Here is a 24786-nt window from a genome sequence, read left to right as displayed (position 1 = left end):
TTTGGAGAATATTCATAGCAGAAACACCTGTTGATAGTTTAAAAATGTTAAGTGAATACATATTTTCTACATATTTTTGAACACTAGAAACTATGTAAACCTTCATTCTGATGACCATGTTTCTTCTGAGGATTGCAGAGAAAGAGGAACCCTCCTACACTGTTGGTGGGAATGCAAGCTGGTGCAGCCACTCTGGAAAACAGCATGGTGTTTCCTCAAAAAGTTGAAAATAGAACTACCCTATGAGCCAGCAATTGCACTACTGGGTATTTACCCTAAAGATACAAGCGCAGTGATCTGAAAGGGCACGTGCACCTGAATGTTTATAGCAGCAAAGTCCACAATAGCCAAACTATGGAAAGAACCTAGATGTCCATCAACAGATGAATGGATAAAGAAGATGTGGTTTATATAAACAATGGCATACTCTGCAGCCATCAAAAGAATGAAATCTTGCCATTTGCGACGACGTGGATGGAACTAGAGGGTATTATGCTGAGCGAAATAAGTCAATCGGAGAAAGACAACTATCATATGATCTCCCTGATATGAGGAAGTGGTGATGCAACATGGGGGCTTAAGGGGGTAGGAGAAGAATAAATGAAACAAGATGGGGTCAGGAGGGAGACAAACCATAAGAGACTCTTAATATCACAAAACAAACTGAGGGTGGCCAGGGGGAGGGGGGTTGGGAGAGGGTGGTTGGGTTATGGACACTGGGGAGGGTATGTAATATGGTGAGTGTTGTAAAGTGTGCAAACCTGGCGATTCACAGACCTGTACCCCTGGGGCTAATAAAACATTATATGTCTATAAAAAAATTTAAAAAATTAAATGATGACCACGTTTCTTTAAAAATATGCTCTGAAAAGATTCTCCAAGGGCCCAATGTCTGTAAATGTCCTTGGCAGCAGGTTTGTAACAGTAAAAATTCTGGGACAGCCTGTTTTCTGACAGAAGAACAGATAAGTGAATTATGAAACATTTATAATATGGTACTTTGTGTTCTGTTAAAAAGCATGAGATAGATCTAGATGTATCCACAGGAGGAGTACCAATAATATATTATTTAGAGCAAAAAGAAAATGGCAGCAAAAAAGTAAATAAAGATGCCATTGTTTTTTCTTTTCTTTTCTTTTGGAAGCTCTAAATATCTTTATTTCATTTGCAATTGCCATGTTTTGTCTACTTCTCATTTTTAAAAAATTTTTTTTAAATTTCTTTTCAGTGTAACAATATTCATTGTTTTTGCACCTAAGGAAAAAAAATATGATTGCATATGCATTTTATTATGCATGTACAAAAAAACAGAATTGAATAGATAATACCAAATCAAGGGCAGTTCCCTCTACAAAGTTCAACCGAGGTAGAATTTCACCTAAGACTTTGCGCATTTCTTTACGATTTGAAGGTTCATAAATGTGCTTCTTTTGTCATTTAGAAAATTAAATAGCCATTATTCAAAACAATTAAAACATCCATCCAACGAAGAGTTCATGTAACAGTTTACAGAAAGTACCAGCTTACCTATGCTATCTGCCTTTCATTTATTCTTTTTTTTTTTTAAGATTATTTATTTATTTGACAGACAGAGATCACAAGCAGGCAGAGAGAGAGAGAGAGGAGGAAGCAGGTTCCCCGTGGAGCAGAGAGCCTGATGCGGGGCTCGATCCCAGGACCCTGGGATCATGATCAGAGCTGAAGGCAGAGGCTTTAACCTACTGAGCCACCCAGGCACCCCTCATTTATTCTTAAAAGTTTCCCCTTACTTATCTTAAAGGAAACTGGTGCGAAACCCCTTCAGCTGACTTGGATGTGTGCACCAGCACCATTCTCCTAAAAGGGACACCGTGATGGTGCGCTAGCATAGCACTGCCAGCATAAATCACTGAGCGGAACTCCAGGTGTGGAGCAACCAGGGCTCTCACCGGATTGTTCCTTTACTGAAATCATAGCATGAGTCTCCTGACACCCTGTATGCATGGGGCATTGTTAGGGTTTAAAGCAGGAACCTGCAATGCAGGTCTTCTTGCTTAGCCAATGAAATGGTCTAAAGAACTGAGGTCAGGGAACAAGAGCCTTCAGGGATCTCTGAGATTTGCACATATGTGCACATGCACACACACACACACACACCTCCATACAAAAGCTTTCTGGACTCAGAGAAAAACAAAACAAATTTGTACAAAGCACTAAGTGCTAGCCCCTATGCTAAAAGAAAAAAAAAAATTCGTTTCATTTCATTACTAAACAGCCCCCAAAGGAAAGCACCATTGTTACTCCCACTTTACAGACGAGCCTCACAGAGGTTAAATAATTTGGCCAAGTTTATGTAGCCTCTAAGAGGAAGAACTTGGATCTGAACCCAGCTTACCTAACTACCAACATTCAAACTCTGAACTACCCAGCAACCACTGCAGGGCGGTGAGAAGTACTCTGGCAACAGCATTCTAGTCACGACTGACTGACTGACAGTGAGGATACAAACCTGGGAAGATGTGACGCACCGTGGATGAAGACTGGTGAAAGAAAGGAAATGTGATGCCACGTGAATGAAAACCACATCATCAAGTTTTAATCAGTTTGATAGTACGTAGGGAACTTACCTAACCAAATCTAAAGGTTGCTCCTTGTAAAAATAGGAAAACCGAGCCCAATTCTGGAAAAGTATGTACCTCTCGTTGACAGGATTGGGAGGTGCTGAAGGCTTCCAATATTGACCCTACAGATGTTCAAAAACAAAGTACTTGAATGACATAGCAGAAGACAGGGGTGAAGTAAATAAACACAGCTTCTACAAGACTAGTGAATGAGGCAAATTTTTCTTTTGCTTTTGAGTTTTTATATTCCATTGATGTACAATTATCTCCTAAAATCTATAATAAACTATAACAATAGTGATAATCATTAAGATTTGGAAGGGAAGGTGAACCATGAGAGACTATGGACTCCGAAAAACAATCTGAGGGTTTTGAAGGGGCGGGGGGTGGGAGCTTGGGGGAACCAGGTGGTGGGTACTAGAGAGGGCACGGATTGCATGGAGCACTGGGTATGATGCAAAAACAATACTGTTACACTGAAAAGAATTTTTTAAAAAATTAATTAAAAAAAAAGATTCCTCCACCCAGTTAGTTAAAAATCCCAGTTAAAATTTGAGACTCTGGCTTGACTCCAGATCTTCTTTCCTGTGGAATGCCCTTTCTTTTCTACTCAAATCCTACGAGAATATTCACAGCTCTGGGATTTATGCTAACAGTATGACTGTCTGGGACTTTAGAAATACACTAACACTTTTATTCTATAGATGGGAAAATTATACTCAAACAAGGTTCAGTGAATGATCCAAAGTCACACTGTGACAGAAATTTCTTCCAGATTTGTCTGGTCCTCACTGGTAATCACTGACACAATTTCCCAGAAAATTTAAAACATGCATCACAAACATTGGCACCTAAGAGCCACAGTACTCTGTCATGCATTTTTCCCATTGTTACATACTGAGTTGCCTTATTAATAATATCCCTTTGAGACATAGAGTACTGTCTACACATCATAGTACATACACAGTATATACATAGTACACACATGGTACATACACATACTGTCTACACATTTTTAAACTGTGTGCCCAGACAAGTGAACTGCTGAAGACAACATAAATAAATATCCAATTGAAAATTAAGCTCATGAGAAAATCACGATACAATAAGGTATAAGATTTTTTTATCACTTAGATTCCAACTTTTTTTCTTTTCTTCTTCTGTAGCTAATCCCACTGAATCTTGAGAAATTAAATAAATAAAAAGGCAGCCTATTTGGGTACCTTGAAAAATGATTCTTTAATGCACAGGAAATCCAGTACCTAACCTTGCACTCAGGATAGAAAAAAAGAAGAAAAAAATTAAAACTACCAGTAAGTTACAACTACCTCTCACCACAGCTAAGTACCCTTGATTTTCTAGCAATCATAAATGACTCTACTGGGAGGCTGGGTGTACAGATTAAAGTTGCTGGTCCCTGAGGATATTAGCTTGGCTTAATGACCTGGTAATAGTAAGAAGAGAATTAATGCCCTAAAACAAACCCACAATCCTCAATATCTTCTAACAGGAAATGAGCCTTTTTGTGAAGAAAGACTGACAGAGAATCCATTGTATAGTGTTCATTACCCCACTACATATCTCTCGACCAACATGAGGAAGAATTAAGTAACCTGTCATGAAAGAGGAAGCAAAGGGAAGAGTCTCTCTCCCAACAAGGTGACCTTTTAATGTCAGAGGGAAAATGGGCTCAGTATTTCAAAACCAACCTTATACTTACATCATGGAGTGGATAGGCAGATGAGTAAGTATTAGAAGTTAGCAGTCTTTCAATCCCAAACTTTTTCTTCCCATCTTCTATGCCAAAAGGACATCGTGAGAGAATGTAATAAACCTATGAGGTAAGCGTTACACACACATTTCAGAACTTGATGCTATCCACATTTTTTTTTTCCCACCCCAATTTAGCAATGGCCAACTTTGTCTGAATGTAGATATAGGCTCTGATTACAGAAAGAACCTTCCCTCTGTTGTTTGAGGGAAGATGGGGAGGGTGAGCTTGTGTGGAGTCTGTAGGTAGCTTAACTCCTGGGTATGAACACTTGTGGATCACGATTTATTTTGCTTCTCCTGTCCCAAGCTCCTCTGGAAGTTTTGTGCCAAAATTCCTACAATCAGGCCTTCGAGTTGGGAGTGTAATATCACCGCTAATGGTTCATCTGGGGAACATGGGATAGAACTGATACTTAGCTAGGCTGATTACTTCAATTACTCTGAGGATTTCTGCAGGGTCCCTTCCTGACACCTGAATTTATTAACACAAGATTACCATGTATCTACAACTACTTTGCAATCACCTGTCTCTTGGCATTCAGTTTTTTCCTCCATATAATTTGGGCTTTGGTGTCCTCTGCTTCTATATTCCTGCCATCTCAATTCTATCTGCATTTTGTTTTCCAGCAACATTTCAGAATTTCTGTTTTTCTGCTGAATTTGGTCTTTTCAGCACTGTTCTCGATCTATTTCCCTTACCTCCCTTTTCTTACATCTCCTATGTTAAAGTTTTGTTGGTTGGTGTGCTAGAGTGCTGGTTGTTTTTGAATCACCATTAGCTAATATGGTAACACCTTTAAGTGCAGCTTACTATTTTATGTCGGCAAACATATCACAATTTATGAAAGCAGTTTTAGTTTTTATAAATAAATAGAAACTTATTATCTATTTGTTATATTATAGATATTATTTATTTTATATACTTTGGATTATTTCTTTAGGAAAGTGTTATCAAAATTAGAACTCTGTCCTGGGTATTAACAAAGTAGAAAATTTTACTCCACCAGATATTGAGACTTACTATGAAGCCATGGTTAAAAAAAAAAAAAAAAATACAGCACGGTATTGTCAAATAGAAACAAATCTGGACTTAGAAAAAATATTATGTGAAAAGATTATAACAAGAGGGAGAGGGAAACTATTATAATAGGAAGACCTGTGAACATCTGAAAAGTCAGGCAGAAAGGGACTTTTCTTTTTATTCATTCATTCATTCACTCACTCCTTCACTCATTCACTTGGGAGAGGCAAGCCAAGTTCAGGGAGTGTCCTTCTTTATGGTAAGAAAAGGCTATTCTACATGCCAGTGTTGGCCTGGGTTAAGGGTACAACACAGTTTAGGTTCCTGTGGGAGCAAAGTTTAATTAATATTAGGTCAATTCAGCAAACACATACTTTGTTTTGATGGATCAGTGGGGATAAAAAGTTCAGCTGGCCGTTTATTAGACCAAGAGTGAGAATATGGAGGGCCTGTTTGATTCTTATTGCTACAAACTAATTACAAAAGGGAGAAATTACAAGGCTAATTATAAATCTAAAAGAACTGAAATTACTCTGGTGCTGAAATGTTGTTCTCAGAGCATTTCCTTTAGGGAACTTGTAAGTATAAATTCTTTCTCTGTCCTTCTGAGATTTATGTAAATCTGCAGCAAAGCTAAATAAGGCTCTTTCAGGTTAAAACCCAGGAAGTGTTTTTCCTTAAGTTTTCTAGGAGCCATCCCTTTTAAATGTAAACATGAAGCAAGATAGCATCCCTACTGCTCTGGCTCTACGGGTAAGGTAGCTTGCGCACCTGACTCCAACCTGTAACTACTTGCTTGGCATAGAGATAGGAGAAGCTTAATTTTTTCTTGCTTTAAAAACAACTAACATAGATCGACACTTCAATTGCCAGGTGAAGTGATAAACTTCACTTATGATAAACTATGTGGCAAGTAGTGCTGTCAAGTCAAATGGGAGATGGGGGCGGTGGTTATCCAGGAATACTCATATGGTGGACGGTAGTCCTTTACAGCAAACAGTTTCCCAGAATGAGAAGAGTGGGGGATTTCTTTAACGGTCCTTGTTTTCTAGGACTCAGAACTGAAGTAAAGTTCAATATTGTCAGTATCGATACAAAAAGAGACAAAAAGATCAAAGCTGCAGAACTGGACCCAGAACTAGACCTATGAGTATACAGAAACTGGAGTATGACAAAGGTGGAACTGAAAAACGGTATGAAAAGTTGAATGTTTTCTTTCAATAATTGTGACAAACTGAATGATCACACATGCAGTGGGAAATGGCACCGCGCACAAAAATGGACTCCAGGTGGATACTAGCTCTCCATGTGGAAAGTAAAATAACACAACCTCTAAAAAATAACATAGGAAATTAACGCCATGGTCTTGGTGGTAGTTAAAAGATAAGAGCACGATTCATAAAGAAAAAGCTGAGAAATTGGACTACATTAAAATTAAAAACATCTGATTAGCAAAAGAATCCATTAAAAGAAAGAAAAAGGAAGCACGGGTAGGAAAAGATCAGTAATGCATATGATAAGCAAAGGACTCATAGGAATACAGAAACGATTTCTACCAATCAACCAGAAAAGACCTAACTGAGAAACAGACAAAAGACTTCACAAAAGTGCCTATGTAAATAAGCCACAACACATCCAAACACACATTAGAGAAACGCAAATTAAAACCATAATGATACATACACAAATAAACTTCAGTACAAAGTAATGAAAATGAATGCACAAAAACACATACAAGAGTTAAATCACCCAAACGAGCATTGAACCGAAGAAGCCTGAAGACTCAATATATATACTGCATGATTCCATTTTTATAAAATGTAAGGGTGCTTCTGCTGAGGATGATGGGAATAGTGACTGGGAAGTTAGGAGGGCTTCTGGAGGGCTAACAAGTTGGTCTCCTTGATGTGGGTGGTAGTTACACAGCTGTGTAAGCTATTCACTTGCAACTTGGGGGCCTACCTCTATTCATAATATGCCACAATTAAAAAAGAGAGAAAAAGAAAGATCAGTAAATTCTAATGTTAAGAAAGATGTGGAACACGGGGCACTCTCATACATTGTCACTAGGACTCTAAACTAGTACAACTTTTTGTAAAGAGTGATAGTGTAATATAAATTTTTTTTATGTGTGTGCCCTTAGATCCAGAAATTTTATATCTGGTATCAGTTTTGCAGAAAAATTTACATAAATGCTGAAATATGTAAGTACCAGGTTGAAAACTACAGAATTGTTTGTAAATCAGAAAAGTTGGGAATAAAGTTAATAGCTGTCAGAATGGGGAATATATGTACATACTAGATATTACGAAATATACATCATGAGGCTCAGATGTCATGATGGTTGTGAAGATGCTTTCAGAAGTATGAAATTCAATACCAGTGTAAGATGCTCTTGGAATACTTTCAGTGTGTACATACATAAACTCGAGAGTCCTGGATGAGGATAGGAAGGAACGTTAATCTCCCCAATAGCTTCTTCAACAGAGCAAAAATAGTTCTGCTCCACTGTGAAGAAGGAAAAATTTCTGTTTTAATGTTGAATTAATCTAAGGCATCCATACTCTTTACACAGAACAAGTAAAGAGAAATTGATACTGATCTGTCTATACCTCACGAGGGTCCTAATTTGCTCTTCCTGGTTCACTGGCTTTTCCTTAGCTACTTTTTTAACATAGCAAGTCTATCCAAAGTACTCTACAGTTTGCAAAGTGCTTCACATGGAGTCTTTCATTTGACTTTGACAATAATGCCAGTATTGACCATCATTATCTCTGTCTTAAGAGAGGTTATCTCATTGAGAAAGCAGCAGAGTTATGACTTGAAACCAGGTCGTCTGATTCCATGTCATATGCTCTTCATTCCCTTAAAAGTTGCCTCTCAGGTTTGTAGTTGTGGTCATGGTGTTAAGAAAAAGGAGAACACTTTTGGGTTTGTAGATTCTTATTTTTATATGTAAATCCTACACATTGTATTTTGTTTAATATTCCTGTGATTTAAAAAAAAAAAAAAGACTGAGAAACTAGAAAAATGATTATTTCAAAATCCTTCTTAAATAAATACTGAAGAGTACTGAACCTAAAGGGACTATGGTCTCAAATCCAGAAAGAGATTAAGTGATCTCCAGGAAGAGGGTCCTGTGATTACATGAAACTTGGTGATCACATTCATAGGCAACAAGGAGAAGGGGCACTAAAGAACCAGAACTTTTTTCCCCTCTAAAGTCAGGTCAATAATAATAATAATAATACCTAACACTTACTAAGCACCTAGTATATCCAGATATTGGTCTTTCATACTTTAAGTCATGTAATTCTCAGAGTACCCTATGAGGTAGACTTTATTCCTATCTTAACACGAGGAAACAGCAGTAGTGGAAGCATGAGTCTTTTGGGGAGAGGCTTTTCACGGGAAACGCAAAAATGCTAGGACTACAAATAGAGAGGAAATATTATTATTCTAGACTGAAAATGGTTTTAAATGAGAGGAGAAAGTTTTGAGGTTTCTCAAATGCTATCTCTGTATAAAGAAATTTTTAAATTCCATTTTCATTTGGAATGGCCAATATTCATCCTGCTGTGCACTGTGTTTATAAAACCAAACTCTAAGTTTATAAAACCATTTTACAAAGAATGAAAAAAACCTAAGCCCTGGCTCTCAGTTAAGAGTTTTCCCCAGTAATACATGAAGCCTCTATCTTAACTATGTCTGTACTGTCAAACTTTGGTGTTTAAACAAGCTTGATAAGTCAGTAGGGAAACAGGTTTACATGGTCCTGATGGACTTTTGAACCTGCTCAATACCACCATGTACTTATCAAATTGTATGCAGACACACAGTGCAGACGAAGCATCACACATGTATACAGGCACAAGTACACAAGCACACACACGCAGGCACACATGCTTCACTTCAAGGTATGTGACCAAAGTCTTCTCTACCTACAATTCTGTTTCTCATTGAGGATGGAAAGAAGCTTGACTCGTCTTCAATGAGGAAGAGTTCCTGCCGATGTCTGGTGAATTGAGCAGTGAAATATTCAGGACGAGGGTGCCTCACATTCTTTGGGAGCTTCAGAGGCCCGAGCATATAACTAAAGGGGATATTCTCAGCTGGAGGAATATCGCTCTCTTTAATAGGCATTTTGATTCCCAACACTTCAGCGTAAGTAACCAGTACCTCCCAAGGGGCATGGATCTTGACAAAATAAGTCCTTCCATCTTCGGAGTTCTGTCGAAAAAGGAGGCAAAATAACAGGCAGCATCATGATTTATTTGATACCAATCTGATTAAAGAAACAAAATTTTATAAAATCTCAAACAAACTAAAGATGTCATGGCATTTTCAATTTATTGAAAATTTTCAGCAAAACTTCTCGAGGAACAAATTCTCAAAACACATATCTGTATATTATATTGATGTGTGTGTGTGTGTATGTGTGTGTGTGTGTGTGACAGAGAAAGAATATTCTAAAATATGTATTTAAGAGTCAATGTACGCCCCAAATCCACAGACACATATGGGAATCTGGGAAAACTCTAAAGTTATTAGTGACTAACCATGAGCTCAGAACTGTGCTTAGGGTATATGAGGGATATATACAAAGTATAAGACACACTTACTCTTCTTCCCCAGCTATACCTAGAGGAAGCACTTTTAAGTGATAAGGGTTCAGGACACAGGAGAATGACCTAGTTACACACTGCATGGTAGAAAACATATTTATTAGTTTGGTAAAAAAAGATAAATAAGAACTAGAGAATACCGGAGTTTCATGGGCAGTTGGGGATCCAAAATAGGTCTTTAAAAACCATTTTGAAGGTAATTCTAGAAAACCAGTGCATGGCAAGAGAATTTAAAAAATGAAATAATCTGCCATATTCATGAGGAGAGAAAGTCAACTTGGCTTACATAGTGGGTTGTGTTATAAGACAGCCAGGTTAACTAGAGTGCGAGATAACAGGCAGCCTTAAAAATGAGGCGTATGGAAAACACTTGGGTCTTCACTTTCTTTGTACCCTGAGTAGAATTATGTCTGTCTATTTTTACAATGTTCCACTCATCATCTTATATTCAGAGCGCTGACCTACTTATTTACTGAGAAGACCACAGGCCCTACCTCTACGTATCTGTAGCCAGAGAAACTACTGTATCACTCCCAAACACGAAGTCCATCTGGTCAAAGGCTGTAGAAGAAAATGATGCTTTAAACACCAAAACTCTGGTAAAAAATTAACAACTACACTTACCCTTTTGTCTTCAATTTCCAACTCAAGACCTGTTTTTCTAAGATTTTGTTCAAATTCTTTTCTCCTTTCCTATGGAAAAACAAATCAATAGCATTATTTAGGACACTCTTCTTTGCCCAGTGACAAAACAGGCTTATTATTCAAGATGGTCCTCTGCCCCTCCCATGGTTATTTGTAAAAGTATTTCATGTATTACCTGCATCTTAGCACCATGGCCTGCTACTCACCTGTGCTAAAATTCACAATATAACTATAAAAATCTAACATATCTAGGAATAATTTCCAGGAAATGTGCAGGACCTCCATCTGAAAATACGTGCGAAACTTTACTGAGATTTTTTTAAAACTTGGTAAACAGGGAGATATCAAGCTCCTTTTTAGGAAGACTCCGTGTGACAAACACAGCAATACTCTTAAAGAGAAATGATCTATTTAACTCAATTTTAAGCCAAAATATCATTATGACTTTTTAATCTTTAAGGACAGAATAGCTTCACTTAGAAAAAAAATTAAATTAAATTAAATTAAATTAAATTAAAACGATCATTACTTGTGGGCTTCAAACAATGCACTGATTATTGAAAAATCCTTTGGCCTTCATTATAATTAAGTGTGAAGGATTCTATAGTTACTGAAAATTTAAAAGCCTTTATAATGATAACATAGAATGTTTACCTACAAATGGATAGGTCTACCTTGCTATATCTTCAAACTTTACAAGGAGTAAAAGATAATTTAATGTCCTCTTTTTCTTCATTTGCAAAGTTTGCTACAGATGAGAAAAGGTCTGATACTGGTACAAAGTTTCCTCTCTACTACCCCTTCCTAATTGCCCTTCTTTTATGTTATCAGATTGAGGCAAATAGCAAATGTCAAGAAGATCAAAGAAAAAGAGGGGGAGGGGGAAGGGAACAAGGAAAAATCAAGGAGATATTCAAAATACTCATATCAGAACTGAGAAAGCAAGCTACTCTTTCATTCTAGTAACAAACGCTTTTCCAATTTACATGGCTGCCAATTCTCTGAGTTCAACAAAAGTGAAGATTTAAATTTAAATCTTTAATTGCCGATGGACAAGTAAACACTACTTTTATGATACACCACTATAATCTGGAGAGAGAATTCAGAAGTCCAAGAGATTAAAAATGCTTAAATAATAATCTTTCTATTTCAATCCACTTATTTATCTGAACAAGTTTAATTTATACTACCATGTAAAAACAAGAGAGGAATATAGTTGAAATTGAACCATCTTATTTGGGAGATAATTATTGTTCATCTATAAATAAAATATATTTAAAGCCCCTCTGTCCATCTCATTAACTGATGAACTTATGATGAGTTTATTTTTCTATCTGATGATTGTCAAATTTTATAACACATTCATGATGCTTTATAAATGATATATTTGCACAATTGTTTAAAAAACTCAAAACAAAAGGAAAAGTTTAAGGCTTAGACTGTTCTGGTTAAGGGATATAAAAATATTTCAATGTGTATTCATATATTTGTTGCAGCAAACTTACAGATGAACAAACAAAAGACTCCCAGAGGTAAAACATTTATTTCAGGAAAAATTTAAGTGGGGAAAATGGGATGGAAATTTGAAGTAAAGGAGAAAAACAAATGATGTAAAATTTCAAGTGTGGAAGAAGGATTTCTTCATATAACACATTTTTTTTTTAAATGAATGATGGTGGGTATCAAATTTCCATGATATTTAAGTTCTACGGGCATATGCTAAAAAGTGGTTTAACTGGACCATTAGTAACACAGTTTAAATTACATACTTTGCGACTTCCGAAATGTAGGATCAGTAACTATAGATGAGGAAGACCTATAAATAGATGGGGATTTTAGGAAAGGTGGAGGATATTCAGGAGTGCATTTTGGACCTGCCAAATCTGAGAAGTCTATGAGACTTCCAAGTGGAGACAAAAAAATAGTCATTTGGGAGAGAAGGAGGGACCGGAAGGTGAACTTCAGAATTCACAGATGCGGTTTTACCACTGCCCGAGACTGAATGTGTCATCAAAGAAACGCGTGCAGCATGGGAAAAAAAGAGGACTATGGATTGGACCTGGAGGCACCACAATAACAAAGGATCGGGGAGAGGAAAAGATTGAGAAGGAGCAACTAACAAAATAAGGGAACAACTAAGAGGATATGGAGTTGTGGAAGTCAAGTGGAGAACATACATATGAGAAGGGAATGAGAAACTGTGGCACCTGCCGCTAATAAGTCAAGTAAGATGTGGGTTGAGACTCTATCACTGAATTTATTTATATGAAAATGAGCAGAATGGTTGAGGTGATGGCCTGATGGGAATGGGTTTAAATGGGACAGAAAAGAGATTTGAGAAAAGAATAGTAGCTGGCAGGGAAACTGAGATCGAGTGAAGGTTTTTGTTCTGGCAGAGTGGGAAAGGGAACTGAATAAGGAGCTGAAGCATGAGTGCAGAGGCGTGGCTGACTCCACTCGGCTGGGGTCCATGGGCACAGATATGAGCTAAAATCTAAAATCTGTAATCGAACCGTGTGTCCTTTCTGCCTGGTTCCGGTGCCCAGTCCGTAGAAAGGGGAGTTTAACTGCAGTCGCTGTTTTGCCAAGGAAGCACAATGAGAGGGGGCGGGGGTCTGAAGGCAAATATAATAGAATGATTACATTCATTGATTCTGAGATTTAAGCTGGATCAGCATAGGAAAGCAGTGGGTAAGGACCAGCTGTGAAAAGGGGGTTATGGTAATTGTATCTTATCTGGTCCTGCTTGAAGGAAGGGTATTGGTCAGAAATATTTGAGGGGTTGGTCAGGTAGAATGCCCGGAACAAGATGATAAAGTCTTGAAGATATTAGTAATGACAAGTTCTAGGGAAGTGAATGGCGAAGCCGGAGACTAAGATAAATAGAAAGGGAGCTCAAGGAAGAAAGTGGATAGGATCCTAAAACAGTCATCTATTGCAATCATCAATGTCTTAAGAGGAATATTGGTGGAGAGAATGAGAGTGAACCGGGAGCTCAAACTGTTGAGAAATAAAATGGAAGACCCAGGGAAAGATTATTAATGACAGCAGCAAAGCAGGGCAGTGATTCATCTGATGGGAGTTAGAGTTCAGGGAACTTTAGGGATAAGGTAGGAAGAACAGACTGTAATCAACAATGAGGCGGGAGGAGGGCAGGCATTTACCCATCTCCAGAAAAAGGTCCCATGGGTGAAAACCAACCACTACCTGAGAGGACTCTTGGAGAAGGCAGTGAACCTCAGTGAAGAGTCCGGTTTCAGGGGGACATTTAGAGAAAAGGAAAATGGTAATGGGGGTGGGTTTCAGGGGTCTGATGGAAGGGCTTCCAGGGAAAAACAGCAGAAGAAAGGGACAGGGTCTTATGGAATAAGACCTATTGTTTTTTAATTTTTATTTTATATGATATTTATTTCCCATGTAAGTAGTTAGCAAATGTGTGTACATGTTACACATATAGACTCATTTATCAATTCACTATTTCAAATATCTAATATTTATAGAGCATTGATACTGCCCCTGGTGCTTAAGGCATCTGGGTATAGCAGTGACCAGGACATAGTCCTCAGTCTCATGAACTTAATCTGTGGTGCTGGACACAGTGAACGAATTAAACAACAAATACCTATAAGCTCAGAAACTGATGTCTCATAGTAAAGAAAACAGGATAAGGAATCTCGAGCATAATGTGAAGGCTATTTCAGACTAAAGGTATGGATTAGCCATACATTTTCAAAATGAAAACTGCCTGCAAAAAAATGAATATCATATTCAGACATACACCTCAAATTTTGAAGGTTACATTTAATATTGTGGAGTTACATTAAAAAGTACCAGTCCCTTGGAAGAAGATAAAGAAGATAGGGTTCAAAAAAGTTCAAAAAAAAACCAAATCGACTTTACACATCCAATCCATTCTTAGGTTTCTGACCCAGTCTCAGCTTTCAGGAACTTCTACAATTTAATTCCATGGGAACAACCCTGTTGAACTACAGAAACTGCTTCTTTTAATGATTCTCATTTCTCTCACCTAAGTACTTACCGCCTTTAATTCCGCTTCTTTCTTAATGTCATCAACATAGGAGAGCACAAAATCAATTTGCCTAATCCCGTCTCGGAAGAAGATAGAATCTTTGCTTTGTTCATCCTTTTTAAACTGCAGGAGACACGAATGACAGAACTCTGACAGTTTTATTTTCAAATGGCAAAAACATGAAAAGAATTAGCTAAAATTTGGTTTAATTTTTTTTTTCAGTCCTGAAATGGCAGGTGAAGACAAATCACCAGAATTGTCATCAACAGATTACGTTTGTTTTATAAAGTGAAATTCAATAAAGAATATATATATAGAGATATATGTATGTATGTATGTATGTATCTATATCTATATATATATGAAAGATTCAAGAAGGCTAAGCATTTCCCTACTGCAATTATACCAAAATATAAAATAAACATATGTATACACTGATCCCAAAATTCATATTCAGAGGGAGCCTTGTTATCTTTATTAAAACACATGCCAATTAGTCTGACAGATACTTCATGTTCACACACTACTTTGGAGGTGTAATTAACTATAGACCAATTAATGCATCTCGCTCTAAGAAAATTAATTGATGACTCATGCTTATACTATTTTCATAAAACTGCCACTTTCCTTAATTCAACTTCCGAAGGGTTAAAATGAAATCAAGGTGCAATTAAAAATTAGAAAGCAGGTAGCTTGCCAGCTGTGTTTCCTGTAAGTATACTAGACCCATGCAGATCTCCTTTCAACACCAATCCCTAAGTGAGCCAGAAGCCATCCATTGCTTAAAATCTCTGTTATCAACTCTCTCCTTGTAATAGTCAGACTGACAAATTCAATGTTCCCACATTGTATAGTTCATTAATTCCTTCACTTTCAGAACCATAAAAACACGAGAGAGCTTCAGAAGAAAAGATCTCATGTTGGACTAGTTTGGCTTTCCTAAGTTTATTTGTAATATGCAGTATGTAATATTTGGAATATCCCACATACAATACTTAGAATGATGCAAATAGATGATGTAGTAGGTATCAGTGATCTCTCTAACCCTAAGATGCATAATTTAACGTGGGAAATTTTCCAAGTGCTTCAGCCAACCTGTGAATGGAGAACTGTATGTTTTTACATTTCATAACTGGTATTTATGTTAGTTTATGAGTTTCTCTTATGGCACTCTATGCTGTTTTTCACCCAAGGCAGGCCGAGGAGACCTCCCCTAAAAAGGAATGGGTACAGACCAGTCATGTATAAGACAAAAATCTCATGTTTGACCTGGTCTTTGAACAAAGTCACTGTATTTTATCTGAGTGAAGGCTGGGCTGATGTGTCTTGCGAAGAACTAGCTCCCAATGCTCGGAGGAAATGAGTGCGAAAATAAACAAAGAAACAACACACATCCAGGGACTCTCCAGTGTCAGAATCAGAATACAGTACTTCAAATGTTATGTCTGAGTTCTCTGTACCCTAACAAAAGACGCATAATCATCTCCCTTTTCCTAAAAGAAAGTAAAAAAATCTGAGAAAACTCACTCTTATGTTACCTCTTCGTTTATACAAATCACTACAGGAAGGAAAAGCAATAAAACAAAAAAATCATTTGAGCTCTTGTAGATCATCATAATATTAGCATATTCTATGAAATCCACCAAAACTCATGGAAGCCAAACTGGGGCAGGGAAAAAAAAAAAGGACTAATTGGACTACACATAAAGCAAAAAATTATAGGGAAAATTGTTATTTTGCTCTTAGTTTGTAAAGGCTGAAATTTGCATGGTAGAGATTATTTTTGAAACAATATATATTTACAAGTGCTTTTATTGTTTGGCAAGCTAAATCTAGGTCCACCTAAAAGTTCTGATGACAGAAGACGTGTACATAGAAATCAACAAAAATTACACTCAGAGTATTTAACCATTAGGGAATAAATGAAGTAACTAGAAGAATAGTGACTCTAGTTTTTTCTGAGTGTTCAGTCAAAATGGGTATATACACTTCCCTTCTGAAAGCCAAATGCTATCTAGGAAAACCCAAACTTCCTTCATTATGTCATGCCCCAATATTAACAGTAAAATGTTTAAAAATATGGAGAAATCACCATTAACCTTGTCAATCACCATGAGGCACATGACTTAGTACCATTAACAATATACTGGTTGAAGAAAACTACGGTAGAAAAGCCTGATAACCTTCTTACATATAACTGAAGGCTATTAAAAAAAGCATTCTTCTGTTTTGCTCAAGACATGACAATAAGATAATATTTTGCAATGTGTCTACGTATCTCTGTTTTTATTTGATTTGTTCTTAGAAATGCCAATTTATAATGAGGCAAACATCCGAGTGCCTTTTCTTTGAATGAGGTAGTTATTCTAAGGTTCATAGTCCAGGATCCCTATTGGGAGCTCATAAACTTCTAAAACTGTAGGCAAATTGTGTGTATGTGTGTATATGTATTAATATATGTATGTGTATGTGTGTATACATATGGACATGCCAAATATAAATATATATTATATATTAGTATACATAATAACTAGAAATATGTATACATACCAAATATATATTATATATAATATATACATAAATTATATGTATATGCACAGACACACATATACATTTTTTAGAAAAAGGGTCTACAGTTTTAATCAGATCCAGAAACAATTAAGAATCACCATACTAAGATCTCAGTTGCCTGGGGACTGGGAATCAGTGGCAAAGTCCCCCCAAATCACAGGTATACATTGGAATAAAAGTGACTGGGGCTATCACTGCAGCCAGCCAAAGCATAAGCAGCATCATTCAGGGCTTGTTTTACCATAAGACGTCGCCTCAGGAACAAATTGAATCGCTTTGCAGACTGTGAAACAATCAACAGAAAGTTAGCAAATTCTGCCCGACATTAAAGATCTCCAAAACGCAGGCATGCAAATACACAAACCTTCAGTATGATCACTCGAGTGTGTGTGTGTGTGTATGTGTGTGTGTGGCAATTAAACCTGAGGGTGGGATTAAGGAGGGCACATAATATGATGAGCACTGGGTGTAACACGCATCTGATAAATTATTGAACGCTACATCTGTAACTAACGATGTACTATATGCTGGCTTATTGAATTTAAATTTAAAAATTAAAAATAAAGTTCGAGGGTGGGAGAAGCTAGTGAGAGGGAAAGAAGAACAAATATAGGAAAAAAACAATAAAGAATAAAGGAAAGGGGGGAAAAGAGACTTCAAGGTAAATTTCCCTAAGTTATTGATACAGTAACTTTAAGTAATATGTATTTGTGGAACTGAATTAAGGAAGAAAGGAGAGAGAGAAAAATAATGAAGGAAAACATGAGAAGGAGGGAAAATATTAAATATGCCCATATAAAGCAGGCAAAGAAAGTAAAATCAGTACAATTCTACTATATGGTATGAAAAGTTCACCTCATAGCATAAAATATTTCATAGCCTCCCAAAATACTGGGGTAAAGAAAGGGAAAGACATTTGGTTACTTAAATGCTGAGCTGTCTTCGACCTTCAGTCACTATGACTGTTATTTATTTATTTAATTTTTTAAAGATTTTATCCACTTATCTGGCAGACGGAGATCACAAGTAGGCAGGGAGGCAGGCAGAGAGAGGGGAAGGAAAGCAGGCTCCTTTGAGCTCCTGTTGAGCAGAGAGCCCGATGCGGGGCTCGATTCTGGAACCCTGGGATCATGACCTGAGCCGAAGGCAGAGGCTTTAACCCACTGAGCCACCCAGGTGCACCTATGACTGTTATTTTTAAAACACCAAGGCAATTACCTAAAACATCTGGGAAAATCAATAATATTTTAAAGAAAGCCAAACAGTGGCACAAAAAGGCAAGTGCTATGTTTATTTTATAATACAGTGAAATATAAATATTCTAATAAAACTGTCAATAAAAAGTTTTAGTTCTCGCCATGGAAAAAAGTTTTGCCGAAATTGTTGTTTTCTTACAATAAGCTAGACACCTAAGCAAAGGTGATTGCTGCAGTGAAAAATCCCTGCTCTACAAACCAAGGACCAGCTATGTACAGCCAAGTTAATACTGCTGCTGCTTAAGAATACCGCTGGTTGCTTAATAACCAGAAGGATGCTGGTTATTGCATAAAGCATATTTTTTTCTATTTTTTAAATCCTTTTATTTTTTAGATTTAAGATTTTATTTATTTGTCAGAGAAAGAGAGAGAGCACAAGCTCCCGCTGAGCAGGGAGCCTGATGTGGGACTCAATCCCAGGACCCTGGGATCATGACCTGAGTAGAAGGCAGACACTTAACTGAGTCACCCAGGCATCCTGTATAAAGCACATTTTAAACTGCATTTTTCTGCTGGGCTGAGATTTTTCATCTTAGCACTTTGATTTTCTTAGGATCTTTCATGAGATCCACAAGTTAGTTATTCTCAGATGTTTTTTCCTAAATTTATCACAGAATCATTAAGGGAAAAGAAAGAGTTGTGCACTAAAGGGTCATGCAGGACCACATTGTAACTTTCAAGGGCTCTATCTGACCTATTTGCTTTCTGTGGGCTCTTTTCACCATTAAAATTTTTTTTTTTCAATTTAAAAAGAAATAAATGAGGGGAACTTGGGTGGCTCAGTCAGTTAACTGTCTTTTTTCTGCTCAGATCACAATCCTGGAGTCCTGGGATGCAGCCTTGCTTCAGGCTCCCCGTTCAGTGGGGAGCCTGCTTCTCCCTCGGCCCCTGCTGCTCCCCCTGCTTGTACTCTCTCACTCTCTCTTTCTGACAAATAAGTAAGTAAAATATTTAAAAATGTTTAAATAAATAGAATAAATAAATGAATATACATAGGTACGTGTGTATATTTTTTTCATTTATACATACATAAATTATATTTATGTTTTTTATTTAAAGAGTATATTTATTTATTAGACAGAGATCACAAGTAGGCAGAGAGGCAGGCAGAAAGAGAGGGAAGCAGGCTCCCTGCTGAGCAGAGAGCCCAACTCGGGGCTCCATCCCAAGACCCCTAGACCACAACCCAAGCTGAAGGCAGAGGCCCAATCCACCGAGCCACCCAGTTGCCCTTTTATGGGTTCTTTTTGTTTAATTTTTATTTTAGAAGAAATTAAAATTAAAACATTTCCATGGGCTCCAAAAAGTGTCGTAGGCCCGAGTAGGCACAGCGCCCACAGTGCCTATACCATAAGCTGCCCCATGGGACGCCTGGGAGGCTCAGTCCATGAAGCATCTATCTTTGGCTCAGGTCATTATCTCAGAGTCCTGGGATCCAACCCTGCATCAGGCTCCCTCTCAGTGGGGAGTCTGCTTCTCCCTCTCCCACTGCCTTTCCCCCTGCTTGTGTGTGCTCTCTCTCTCTCAAATAAATAAATAAAATCTTAAGTTGGGCCTAGGGTCATGAATTAACTAAGTACCATACATTTAAGACTTGCTAAGAGTGCAGGGTTTAAAAAGTTACTCAGATGATTGCTAAAAAGCCTTCTTCAATAAATACATCTAATATCAAGTTAGTTTGCAGTTTTCCCAATACATCTCTTCACAATATAAAAGCCAATGGGATCAATACCAGCAGTTGACCATGAAAACATATTGCCTCAACAGTTAATATGTTTTAAACTTAATTTTTTTCCTTAAGATTTTATTTGTTTATTTGACAGAGAGAGAGCACAAGTAAGCAGAGCAACAGGCAGAGGGAGAGAGAGAGAAGCAGGCTCTCTGCTGAGTCGGAAGCCTGATGCGGGGCTCGATCCCAGGACCCTAGAAACATGACCTGAGCCGAAGGCAGCCGCTTAACCAACTAAGCCACCCAGGTTCCCTTAAACTTAATTTTAAATATATTACAAGATCACCAGCAAAGGACTTGATCACAAAAAGATAAAATTATGTTCCAGTGATAAAAAATTATAGAATTAATAACTTTGTTATAAATTTCCATCATGTGCTAAATTATGTTTAAATGGGTAACACTGAAACTAATGAAAAGGCATTTTTTAAAATCAGTGCTATTTCCTTGTTACTTTAGTAACTATTTAATGTATTTGTTTCTGGCTTTCTTCAAGCACTGAATTTTTTAATATAGTAAATCATTTAATGTATGCAGTTTCTTGCCTTTTTCATAATATTACCATAATATTAAAATAAACTTTCATATATTATAAACTTTTCATAAAAGTTTTCCCTACGTAATTTCAATTCATTAAATTTAATCTAATTTATTCATATGAAGATACTTTAGAGTCCTTTCTTTAGGAGTAGTGTTGATAACCTGAATTACTGGAGCCACGTAGTAGGAGTTGTCAATGGCATCGTTCTCTCTTTATATGTAATTCTGATCACTCATCTGCATTCCTCTCTCTTTATGTATTTTTTTTCTCACACCCTTCCTTGGCCATTTTTGAATGTCTTCAATAGACCAGTTACTGACCAAGAGAGGCACTACTCAGTGTGGGAGAGCAGGAAGCACTTGAGAAATTGCTGACTCTGGCTCCTGTCTCTGCTACTGTATCACTGGTGACAGAGGAGCAGGGTATGAAAGTCCAGTATCACAGACAATTCTGGTAAAAAATACTGTAAGCGAATGAAAATCAGTACAACTCAGGGAGTTATAATACAGGAAGCCATTCAGTGCTCTGAATTCCTAAGCAAGACCAAGCCCAGCTGCTCTTGAGGATTTGATTTCACATTTAAATCTACATTAACCCTTGAGGTTAAGGATGGAGACACTCAATCTACAAATTACGAAAATCACTACTGAGTGGATCCTACACAAGTCCTAAATTTAAACAAAAGCCATAGCAATGAAAAACTAATTAAAACTAATTAAAAGCTATCATATCTTAATTTCTTTGTGCCAAACACTGGGTACTCTATTTGTTTAATGTTATCAGGTAGATTCTTACTAATTATCAGCAAATGGTAATAAAGACACAGAATCAACTAGGTACACAAAAGGCTTGCACACCCTTAGTTTCACCCAATAAAATAATAAAAACAACAAAAATCAACTACCAGCAAATTCTTAGGACACTGGTAAAATATTCCTTCTTGAAAAATATGTTTGTCTAAATCCTAAACAAATTCTATGTTGTATCTGACAAGTTTTAATATTATATATGTAAGTTTCAATTTAGTAAATGGAAGTTAATTTGGAGAATCCCCAGTTATGTGTAACCATATCTGGATATGCCAATGCTTGTGGATTGGGCAACAGACTTTGCTTTGATAGTATATGTGTAACTTCCTTGAAGATTGCTTTGAGTGTATTACATAGTCTCAGCCCCTGTGGTCTCTACATATTTCTATGCTTAAACTATAGCTTCAAAATATACAGTAACAGCCATGTGGAATTTCCTTTCTATCTATTTTTCTAGTTTGAAATATTAAATGGGCTAATCAGACAGAAATATTTCCATATACTTGCAATGGACCTTAAGAATGTATAGTGAAACACCAAGCTTTAATTAAGACTGTTCCTCAAAGACCAGCACATAAAAATCATAGAATAATTAACCATGTAGTAAAAAATTTAAGAAAATGGATATTTGCACATAAAAAGAGAATCCGACTTATGAGAAGAATCCTAGGAAAAATGACAAAAGATTCTGGTCTTACATGGCAAGAAAAATCAAAATTTCAGTATCTGAATTTCTCAATCCATTTCACCAAGAAGTAGCCAGTCCCCCTTTTTAAAAAAAAAAAAAAAAAAAAAGTTATTTATTTATTTATTTATTTATTTATTTATTTATTTATGAGAGAGACAGAGAGAGCACATGAGCAGTGGGAGGGAAAGAGGGAGAGTGAGAGGGGGAATCCCAAGCAGACTCCCCACTGAACATGGAGCCCAACACAGGGCTTGATCCCATGTCCCTGAGACCATAACCTCAGACAAAATCAAGAGTCAGATGCTTAACTGACTGAGCCACCCAGGTGCCCCAACACTCCTTCTATAGAAATAGGAAAAATAATGTCAATGCTCCCTCTCATTTGGTCATTTTCTTTGTTTTAGTTTTGGTGTGGTTTTGGCGGGGGGTAGTTTGTAGAAGAAAATCTTTGGATGTTTTTTGCAAAAAGAATTTAGGATGTATTTTCTGGTGAAGGTAGTTCAAATGGAATTTTTTTTTTCCACTCTGAAGACATTTGAAGTGATAGAGCAGATCTCTAACATTGAAGACATGAGAAGTATTATGACTTCTTGGGAATTCACTGTGAAATGGGATTTTATGAATCTCTAATCCCTTATACTTAAGAGTCTTCCTATTTGTTTATCCATTGCTTTATGGGAAAGAAATTTTAAAAGATAAAATGAATAAAATATATCATTTTTATCAACTATGAGTATATTTGACAAATTTGGCTATACAATATTAACTATAAATATGCAAAGCTCAATTTTAAATACACCAATGACACATTTGCAAAAGGCCCCCAAACAGGCAACTGCAATTCATTGCTGAGATAGACCAATATGCAGGGATAAGGTTGCTCCCTTTTTTCCAAAAATTCAACTAATATAATGTTAAAATATTCATTATTATTTTTTAATAACATACTTACTTTTAAAAATGTTTTAACTAGTAAGAACATGTGTGTGTGTGTGTGTGTATATGTGTGCACATACATACATACATGAAATGTAATAATATAAAATGTCCACTGATGTATTTATTTTCTGGCCAACATTATTACTCATTTCATGATTAAGCCTAAAATATATTTTGTCATGCAAGGGAGCTATGTTAAAAAAACTAATTATTCCAGGGTGCCTGGGAGGCTTGGTGGGTAAGCATCTGCCTTTAGCTTAGGTCATGATCCCAGGTTTCTGGGATCGAGCCACACATCGGGTTCCCTCCTCCGCAAGAAGACTACTTCTCCCTCTCCCACTCCTCCTGCTTATGTTCCCTTTTTCACTGTGTCTCTTTCTGTCAAATAAATAAAAAAACTTCTGTTAAGATTTTAAATTAAAAATTAATTTTAATTGATTAATTTAGTTAATTAATCAATTAAAATTAATTAAAAATTAAATTAAAGAGAAGACAGAGAATGAGTGTCTTCCTTCCCGAGGTCAGATTCAGAAAGGCTGTATCCCCTCCACTCAAGGTCATTGAGCCTCTCAAGAATCTTGTCAGTACATGATGCTCTCTTTTTATTCCCTTCAGTTCTATCAATAATAATTGATACATGAATACTATAACTATACATAGCAGCATTCTCTAGCACCCTATATTTGTAAAAGTTTTTTATTCAGACCTCCCCATATTATCCTACTCTGATTATGGCTGATAGAACCCTAATTGATACAGATTCTTCTTTTGTGATATTTCTGTGACATTAAAAGAAAATTTCCTTGGAGAAATGATTGATTCCAGGACTGATACAAGGAATGAATAAAATGAGTTTAGGGCATGTTGCAGTGCCACAAAGTAAGTAAATGTTAAAAACAAAACAAAATGAAATTAATAGGGTTAAGAAAGTTCCATATAGCCACAGCCACAACAATTTGAGCAAAAAAATAAATAAATAGTATTGGGTTTGTAACACAAAATAGAAAATAAATATCTATGAGTCCATCATGATAGAAATAAATGAATGAATGAATGAGAGATAAATTTTCCATATAGAAGAATTCTAAATAGTTCATTTACCCTTAAGAACTTGAAACGCAACCCCCTAGTCCTTAAGTGTCGGCTTCATAGGTTGACTTTCTTCTAAAGAATATAGTATAGAAAGGGAGAAGAAAAAGAATAACTTTATAGCAGAGTAAAATTACAAACACTATTTTAAACCAGACAATCGGAGTTAACATCAAGAATGGTAAGTCATGTTGACAGGGCATACACTTGATATAATGTGATGAAAATATCACTTAACTTCTATTGTCTTTCTCCCCAAAACACATTTACTCCAGTCTAATCATGAGAAAAACATCAGAAAAATCCCAATTTGGGGACAGTCTACAAATTGTCTAGTTAGTACTCCTCAACACTGTGAAGGTCATCAAAAACATGAAAAGTATAAGAAGCTGTCACAGCCAAGAGGAGACATGCCTACTAAATACAGTGTAGTAAAAATAAATTCAAAATGGGTTAAAGACCTAAATGTG

The 24786-nt window shown here is 36.6% G+C and overlaps 1 protein-coding gene across 5 annotated transcripts in view; it reads right to left on the bottom strand.

Moving 5' to 3' along the window:
* The window catches only part of ANO5 (anoctamin 5), a 97533-nt gene that overhangs the window by 47356 nt on the left and 25391 nt on the right, over positions 1-24786 (bottom strand). For 4 of the 5 annotated variants that reach the window (XM_082684139.1, XM_082684136.1, XM_082684137.1 and 1 more), the window contains exons 4-8: positions 14704-14817; positions 10644-10712; positions 9340-9624; positions 4321-4434; positions 2607-2722 (exon numbers count right to left, since the gene is read on the bottom strand). In XM_082684139.1, the coding sequence (XP_082540265.1) occupies positions 2607-2722; positions 4321-4434; positions 9340-9624; positions 10644-10712; positions 14704-14817 (698 nt within the window). The remainder of the gene's footprint in view (positions 1-2606; positions 2723-4320; positions 4435-9339; positions 9625-10643; positions 10713-14703; positions 14818-24786) is intronic. The other variant, XM_082684138.1, reaches the window with a different exon arrangement.

This window comes from Mustela nivalis (genome assembly GCF_964662115.1).
Source record: "Mustela nivalis genome assembly, chromosome: 9".
In the NCBI taxonomy this organism is placed as follows: domain Eukaryota; kingdom Metazoa; phylum Chordata; class Mammalia; order Carnivora; family Mustelidae; genus Mustela; species Mustela nivalis.
Note: the sequence above shows the minus strand (reverse complement) of the source record. Positions and strands in the feature narration are given on the sequence as shown.